The 9,483-nt window shown below is 31.2% G+C and overlaps 1 protein-coding gene across 1 annotated transcript; it reads right to left on the bottom strand.

Annotated features, from left to right (window-relative positions):
* Positions 1 to 3,662: 3,662 nt before the first annotated feature.
* Positions 3,663 to 7,375, bottom strand: LOC134710977 (uncharacterized). Its single transcript, XM_063571400.1, has 3 exons — positions 7,363 to 7,375; positions 4,692 to 5,121; positions 3,663 to 4,584 (listed from the first exon to the last, which is right to left on the bottom strand). Exons 1-3 carry the CDS (start codon positions 7,373 to 7,375, stop codon positions 3,663 to 3,665), a joined length of 1,365 nt encoding a protein of 454 aa, XP_063427470.1.
* Between the last annotated feature and the right edge of the window lie 2,108 nt (positions 7,376 to 9,483).

Here is a 9,483-nt window from a genome sequence, read left to right as displayed (position 1 = left end):
ATCTTCCTATATCTAAAAAATGAAAAATATCAAATTTGAGATGTGGAAATAGAATGAAAAGATATTACTGCTTTAAAACCTAGTCTGACTCATTTTTAAATGCAAAAAAAGGAACAGGTTGGAACAATTATTCTTATCTCGATAATCGTAACAGGACCATCCATGATACTCAAGCTTGGCGTAATTTCCAACTTTTATGTACCAGGTCCGCATTTTGACAATATGTGTCTCTTCGGTGATGCCAGAGGCCAAAATATTTAAAAATCAAAGCTTTATTAAAATGATGAACAGCTATAAACCAAAAAGGACAAAAAAAAGTATGGTCTGGAATATGTAGATCTATATCAAATGCTGATAAAGATATTAAGTATATACAATCATGAGATGAAAGTATATATCATCTCCGTAGTGTTATGTGGATAAACAAGGATGGGTTTGTTCATTGTTGAAGTCCTTGATGTGACCAATAGTTGTTACTTTCTTTGTGATTTCGCTGTTGTGGAGAGTTGTCTCATTGACAATATTACCACAATTTTTGTTTTAAAATCTTGGAAAGAAAGAAATATCATTAATGAAATCTTGATATACAACAATTCTGGGAAAATGGATTTCAATTTAAAAACAAAAAGGCTAATAATGGTAACTTAAAAAAATACGGATGCACTCATAATAACGTCTTTTTTCCATAAGAACTATTGTTAAAAATAAATGCATTCGGTTTCATGTAATTATTTCATGCTTACCATATGAGTATAGCGTTACCAGTTGATAAGAAACGAGACCTGACAGGGCGATAATGTAACAAAACTAGTGATTTGATTCAAAGGGTAAATTGTTGTGTAAAATCACGTCCGTCATATTGTAAGATAATCAATTGTAAACAATTATTAAAAGCCATCTGCTTGCATAATGGGAACAAAAATTAATCATGTTATTTAGAGGCCTGTTTATCAAGATTTGTCTGCAGACCTGAGTTATTTAATGGAAATGAGTTTGAAATTGAGATCAGACAATTTCACGAGATTCCAGTTTTTAAATGTTGTATGCTGTAAATTCTGAACAAACACCAATCTTTGAGAACAATCAATTGCATGCATTATTTTTTATCTTCACCTAGCTCTTTTAAACTTGCACCTTGTACGTATGTATATTAATTGATTGTTGGTTTGTTTAACGTCCAGTGACATATATTTCATGCATGTTAAGAGGAATATTGTTAAGTGGTATGTACACTTGCTCAAAATTTTGCGAACGACAGGGAAACATAAATCAAGAACAATTTATAAATAGAATATCATTTTATTCCATATCGAATATTAATATTAATATAGATACAAAACTTGTAATTAATATAGATACAAAACTTGTAATTAATATGTACATGAACGGATTTTAGCTCAAATGTCGATTTGCCATTGTCCAAGACGTAACATAAGTGTAGTCCAAATGTTACATGATCGTCCATGAATAATAAAATTGAGAATGGAAATGGGGAATGTGTCAAAGAGACAACAACCCGACCAAATAAAAAACAACAGCAGAAGGTCACCAACAGGTCTTCAATGTAGCGAGAAATTCCCGCACCCGGAGGCGTCCTTCAGCTGGCCCCTAAACAAATATATACTAGTTCAGTGATAATGAACGCCATACTAATTTCCAAATTGTACACAAGAAACTGATATAAAAATAATACAAGACTAACAAAGGCCAGAGGCTCCTGACTTGGGACAGGCGCAAAAATGCGGCGGGGTTAAACATGTTTGTGAGATCTCAACTCTCCCCCTATACCTCTAACCAATGTAGAAAAATAAACGCATAACAATACGCACATTAAAATTCAGTTCAAGAGAAGCCCGAGTCTGATGTCAGAAGATGTAACCAAAGAAAATAAACAAAATGACAATAATACATAAATAACGACAGACTACAAGCAGTTAACTGACATGCCAGCTCCAGACTTCAATTAAACTGACTGAAAGATTATGATTTCATCATATGAACATCAGGCACAATCCTTCCCGTTAGGGGTTTAGTAGCATACCATCATAACATATATGAGAAGAACATAACCCGTGTCATGCCAACAACTGTTTTTAGAATAAATGTCTTTAGTTCCGACGCAAAGACCTTATCAGTGACTCAATATTAACGCCAAAATATGCAATCTTTAATGACTTGACAACAGTATCGTAATTATATCCCTTCTTCATCAGTCTATTTAAAGGTTTTGTAAGTTTCTGAGGTGAATACTGACACCTTTGTGCTTTATAAAGAATATTTCCATGAATAAGCTTAGATGTACATCTCTTATGTGTCTATGGTAGTGTAACACAATATGACTTTATTGCGTATTTTCTTATTTTTGGATTTGACAAAACAAAACAAACAATTATTTGGCTGATTCGTTTTGTTATATTTGATCGAAAGTTTGATAAAAAAAAATGACTTTGAGCAATAAAAATGACATTTACTTTGGCATATTTGATTAAAAAATAGAAATAAATATGTATATATGTTAAAGTGAATTTGTAGAATTAGGGATTATGTAGAATCCCTAAAAAGTTCAGGAATAAATTATAATCACTATTAGCTTTAGTGATATATATAATTACTAAAATTTTCAGGAATTACGCATAATCACTGGCAAAATCCTTTTCAACGATCACCCTGCAGCCTCCTTCAATTGTGGTCCATCTGTCAAGCATATGTTCAGTTCATGTTCTTGGACGTTAAGTTGTATTTCTTTGTTAAGCTTGAATTCCTTGTTCGTTAACTTACATCCCCTTTGTTTTAAAGCAAATAACAAGATATGTGCATTTATGATCGTACTAGTATTATCTATTTCAATTTAAAATACTTATTTGATTATAGTTTAATTTGGTTTCACACAGTGAAATAGAATATCACCAGAAAAACTGTTCACTCTTTATAAAAAAAGATTTTAAAAATTGACAGGAATAAAATCTGTCCACCAAGAGGTTACTTAATATTGTAAGATTTATTCGTCTGTATTTGAAACATTTTTACCAAGCAGAGAATATTTTTTTTATTGATAATCCCTGAAAGGAATTGTAAAATACTTTTCAGTGATCATGTAAAATCACTGGCCATTTTCAGGAATTATATATATAATTTCAGTGGTTATGCAAAATCTCTGAAGAAAAAGCAGGGATTCCACAGGCCCCCCTTTAATTCAAATTCACTGTAACATATATGCATAATAAAAAATTATGAGGGTTTCATTCCAAAGCTTGATTATAATTCTTGGCAGAAATTATTATCAATTGAATTATAAACTGTAATGCTTTATTTACAAAAATATACTTAAACAATGGTCTCTAATTCCAACCTAATATCATTAATCATTTTCCTAGATGCGATGAGTGTCTACACCTATATTTGCAAATAACATATAAAAAATTGATAAAATTCTGAAATGGCAAAAAAAGTTGTAAAACAAAAAGCAACAAGCATTTTATTCGTATTGTAATGTAGGCAGGGTTTCTCCTAGGTCAACAATTTTTTTCGCCACCCCTTTCGTCAAAACAATATAGTTTTCACCACTTTATCATTTTTTCGCCAAGTAACAAATATATTTTTTGTTTAAATTTCCTTCTTTTTAACACTTCCCTGCACTATGCAGCTACATACAAATATTAATTTCACAAAAGAAAATCTAATTTAATGTTATACACTTTCTGTAAATCCTCAACGAAGTATGAAAACTGTTCATCGGAGCAGGAGGCTAAGTTTTTACCGTTAAGCTCCTCGTTGGTCATTATACCTACACCCTTTAGCACTTCAGAGTTTGTCCAATCTGTATATTTTTCCAGGATATAATATATGGTGGTCTTCATGTAGCCACATTTATCAGTAATTGTGTACCATTCATCGATGTTTTCATTATTGTACTCTGATATTGTGGTCTTGACAAAATGGACAATTTTATACCACAATTTCATCCACAAGAAAGAAAATGCAATTATTTTAGATTTAAATAAATCAATATAATCAAATGCTGTCCCCCTAATGACTGGAAATTCAAGGATATGACCCCAAGTATTCATGTCTCTGGCGAAGAAACATGGCATTCTTAGGTTATAAAAACAGGAAGACAGATAGTTTAGAACTTCAAAAATGCATTTTGCATTTAACCTGGAATAAGTGCATCCGTTTTCCCCATAAACATGAAACAAGAAAGCCGTTTTAAGAACATAAGATGATAAATGCATGCATTTCCCGCTGAAATTCAATTCACTAGTTAAAAGCGATTTTAAAATCTTGTAGCATTTTTTGTGATGTTTGTCAAGGTTTTTCATCATTTCAAGCTCTAGTGATGCAAATGAAATAAAGTAACATGCTGGCTCTGGAAAGTGTTGAATGTGACAGGATTTGATAACAATATGACAACCAAGCTTCATCAAAAGTTCTTTATACTCCGATGGAAAACCTTCACATTTTGCTACTGACTCCAGACATGGATGTTCTATTGCCATCATTAGATCAATTCCGATATCCATTCTATGTACTGGAACAATCACCCTACAGTCTTCGTCTTCGTAAGCTGATTCAGGAATTCCTGACCTTTTGATATATGTAAATAGCAATTTATCACTTTTATTTTCTTGGTGGGTTAAGATTCCTTCGGGTAGTTCAACAAATAATGTTGACGATTTTTGTAATTTGGACACAGTTTTCCAAAATTCTGAGATGATGAACCTTGGATTAGACAAATGATAGCGATAACTGTAAGGGGGTGTCCGGAACCAGCAACAGCACTACAATATCTCTCGAAATAGTTACTTTTATCTGTTAATTTTATTCTTTTATACCAAGGACTACATCCATCTTGAAGTTCAATATCATCCTGTGAAAGAGCTTGCAAAACGATCATATAGTCGAATTCGTCTAAGTTTCCTATTTTAGTTCCTTCATAAAAGCTTCCTGAAGGCAATATTCTAGATATTTTAAACCAAGAACATTCTTCTTCGACTAATTGCAATATTTTGTGAATTAATTCATGGACGGCTGATTCAATGGCTACAATTTCGGCTTCCTTTTGTCTTATTTGACATTGATCTCGAAAGTGATGTTTAAGAAATCCAAAATGTTTTGAGTAATCTTTAAAATATGAAAAAAGATAAAAAGAATTATATCAAACTAAAAGCAGTTCAACTTAATAATCCAGATCATCACAATTATATATGTTGAGCTTTTTTATATTATTTATTTTAAACTCATCATGGATGCTAGGATTACATTTTTTTTAAGCAAGACGCGTCATGATCGTCTTGTTTTTGGTTTAATTGCATGCACTATATATATTTTTTTTTTGGATTCGAGCGTCACTGATGAGTCTTTTGTAGACGAAACGCGCGTCTGGCGTATATATAAAATTTAGTCCTGGTATCTATCATGGAGTTTATTTGCATATTATATTTGTTTAGCTTTGGTCTCATAGATTTACTACACTACTAGAACTATTAATTTTACAGGCCGAATAGTATCATCCCTTATCCGTCAGCACTTCACAACTGTCCAGATAGTTTCTGATAGCTTGGGTGTAGTAAACCGTTTTTTTCAAACAAGTAATTGAAACGAATTACATTAAAAAAAAAACGATAGTGTTTCTTGCTTTTGTCATTGTTCACATTTGCAAAATCTAGAATATTTTCATTTGTACACAAAATACCAATCAAGAATAAAATAACAGAAAACATTCAACAGCATTGGCTTTAAAATTTAACAACACGCTTCATGATAGGTAAGTTAATGTTTGTACAAAAAAAATTATTTATATATAAACTTTAAATGGCTGCCCGATTTTGTCTATACTTTTTGGTAATTTTGTTTTTCGACATCATGGAAAATATGCGTAATTAAGAAAGTCGAGAAAGATTCAAATATGTAAGGATCTGTACTGGCAGAGGCAATTGAAAAACGTATGTTATCCCAAGCTGATATAATAAAAACTTGAAAAAAATTATCTTCAGCAATATCAGAACATAGAGTCTATAGAACATAATAGTTATCAAAGGTACCAGGATTATAATTTAGTACGCCAGACGCGCGTTTCGTCTACATAAGACTCATCAGTGACGCTCATATCAAAATATTTATAAAGCCAAACAAGTACAAAGTTGAAGAGCATTGAGGATCCAAAATTCCAAAAAAATGTGCCAAATACGGCTAAGGTAATCTATTCCTGGGATAAGAAAATTCTTAGTTTTTCGAAAACATTATATAAACAAAATGGTACAAACATTGATAAAATATAAATTAAAAATGAATACGTCTATTGGAATTAGAATTGATTAGTAAAGAAAGTGAGAGTGATAAGAATGGTATCATAAACAATAACAGAAACGGTACATGTTGCGCTGTAAACTGTTCCAGGAAGTCTGAACACATAAACTTTATTCACCAGGAACACTCCGGAAGGAAATATTCTTATATGTATATACTAGAAGTCAATTAGAACACAATATATGTCAATAAGGGAAATTGCTAGGGTAGAGAACTTACATATTGTCAAGGGATGATAGAAGTTGTTTTATCGACTATATTAACCGCAAAGAAGATGCTAGTGAATGTTTATGTCGGATTTGTATCAAACAGCCAACACCGCTATGTATTATGTCTGCTTATATGCTAACTACTGGTAGTAAAACAAATGATCAACTGTGTAGGCGCGCTAAGACGGTGTTCATGAAATAAGACTAAACCTTAAAAAATCAAAAAGTAGACATTAGATAGGAATCACATGAATACATATATATTTCCTATGGTCGGGTTGTTGTCTCTTTGATACATTCCCCATTTCCATTCTCTATTTTATATACATGGAAAGTTTATTTCTTTTTTCATATTGATAAAATTTGACATAAACTGTAACAATTAATAAGTTATTATGTTAACAGAAAAATAATTGGAATACTATTGAAACAACCAAAATGATGAACTTTTTCAAGGAACATTTCATTATATATGAATATCCGCATGTTAAGAAACCGTGTCAATTAAGAATGAATGTATGACAGCCAGAATTGCTACATAAATATATGTTCTGCACGATATGTCAAAATTCTAGGGAAACAGAGATATTCAAATTTGTTCGTTGTGTAGTGATGGCAGAAGCGAAATTTCATATTTTTATTAAACGTCGGACATTAGAAAATACTAAGAAAATTATTGGTAGTCTAGAAAATCAAATGGAAAAATGGACAGATCTCTATACATTTATACAAAATGTAGTACTAAACTATAATATTGTATTAACAGTTGATAATGAAATTTCACAGCTTTGTGTGACACAAAGGGCTAGGTGTGGTAGTCGTCGGTTTTACCTTTTAGTCTCATTACCTTCAAGTTCCATATTTAAGTTTAAAATCCTGTGGCATATGATTTAACTTAAGTTCATCAATCTTCAACATTTAAAATTTTGAAGGAGAATGTTTAGCTGAAATCAAATGTGGTATCACATTTGGTAACGAATTTTATTATTATGGCAAAACCTTAGAGACAGTTAGTACTTATTGTTACTTTGGTATTTATATTAGATGGCAGTTTCAATGTCGCCATCACTTCGCTTATGGAAAAAGCTAGGAAAGCATATTTTAAAATAAAGAAAACAATAGGATTAGATAACCCTAGTAAACTTCTGGAAAAACTTTTTGATTCCTTAGTAGCCCCTATTCTCCTTTGTTCAAGCGAAATCTGGGGTATTATTTCGACATTTAAAGACAGTGATGCCTATGAAAAGTTGCATATAAAATTTATTATTACTAGTAAAAGAAATCTTTGGAATACACTGTAAGGCCTCAAATGATGCATGTCGTTCCGAATTTGCAGGTCTACCATTGAAAAATAGGATAAACTTATCTAGAATTAAATTCTGGGACCATTTAATCACTTTAGAAGGAAGTTTAGTTCACCAAATATATAATGCTAAAAAAATGCAACCCATGGGTTAAAAGGTTAAATATTATTTTTCAAACCTAAGGTTTATCATATTTGCCAAATGATAACCTAACCTTTAAACCCCTGGTTTTATAAAACAAAGACTATTTTACCAGGGTTTTCAGGAACAACATGCAAATATTTCAGAATCTCCAAAATTAGCATTTTTCCAGAGTGTTTACAAAATGAGTGAAAGGGCAGGGTATGTTGATGTTTTAAGAAATAAACTCCAGTATTAGAGAGACTTTTGTATTGAAAATGTTCAAAATTACTGGAAAAATACATAGTGCGATAAACATAAAATAAATCTTATACTTAATAATACATCTTAGACGGCACTAAAAGTATCTTCATCTTTTGTAACAAAATGTTTAAATGCAAGAAGTAATCTATTGCAATAGATTTTCATTATAACTTTAATCTTTTATTCACATATACATAATTATATAATTGTTTGTATTTTACTACGGTTACCATGTATTGCAAATTGTTTATCCATTCGGTTACGGGTCATTACCATTTATTGTAAATGCGTTTGTGCCAATAAAATTATTGTCTAAACTATTGTCTATTGTCATATTAATGTCAGTTAGATGTTACACAGAGAACATGTTTAAGTGAAAGGCTAGCAAAGACGTTTGTTCAAACAGATGTTTTAAATCATGTAAGAATTATACTTTTTAACTGTGAAGTAATACGAAAAGAATGGATAGGCTTATAGTAAATAATAGAACTTTAAGGTGGTATCTAACACTACAGGGAGATAACTCTGTAAAATCAGCTAAATATTTGCATCTGGTTGTATTGTTAAGGAAATATAAAGCTTTTCAATGATCAAAATTAGGATTTCTGAAACTGCAATATATCCATCGAATTTTACCGAGAAAGTGTGTGTTTTTATGATTTTTTTATATTTTTATCAAATGGTCAAAGTAAATATTACTAAATTCTTTTATGAAAATTAAACGAGCCAAATTAATTTCAGTCAAGGCGTTAGGTACCACCTTAAATTAAAGAATGATGTACATTACATATACGTGTTAATCGGTTGTGGGTTTATATGTATATAAATTCAAACTTATCTATGGATGAAGATATAAACTATTTTCTGCACACAAAGAAGAAGTCTTCAATAGTTCTTATTATTCCGTTGCAAACTGTTTACAAAGATATCTCTGTGGTGCTTCAGAAAGTCTAGAAAGAAATTACGTACCATCAAATAAGAAAGTTGGGATTTATATAAACAACTTCAGACGGTGCCGAAGGAACATCGCTGTCTATAAAGCGAAAATTAATAGTAGGAAACGAAAAATCGTCTACTTAGTAGTAAAATTTTGTGTGGCGTTTCGCATGTTAAACTGAAATATCTTGGTAAGGACAGTTTCTGCTGTTTGTTCATTGTTAAAGGCCTTGTGGTACTTACATCCATGTTATTTGGACTCTGGGTAATTGGTCAAAGGGTCATTGGCAAATATATACCACCTCAACTTAGTTTTATCTTCATGATGTATGTCAGACAAGCGG

Source organism: Mytilus trossulus, chromosome 3 (assembly GCF_036588685.1).
Source record: "Mytilus trossulus isolate FHL-02 chromosome 3, PNRI_Mtr1.1.1.hap1, whole genome shotgun sequence".
NCBI classification, from domain to species: Eukaryota; Metazoa; Mollusca; class Bivalvia; order Mytilida; family Mytilidae; genus Mytilus; species Mytilus trossulus.
This window is presented reverse-complemented; position numbering and strand designations above follow the sequence as displayed.

Bases quoted from the DNA above. Each gene is read 5' to 3' on its own strand.
- LOC134710977 (XM_063571400.1), bottom strand. The intron at 4,585-4,691 runs GTGTCCAAATTA...ATATATCAAAAG, and splicing joins TCTCAGAATTTTGGAAAACT to GTCAGGAATTCCTGAATCAG.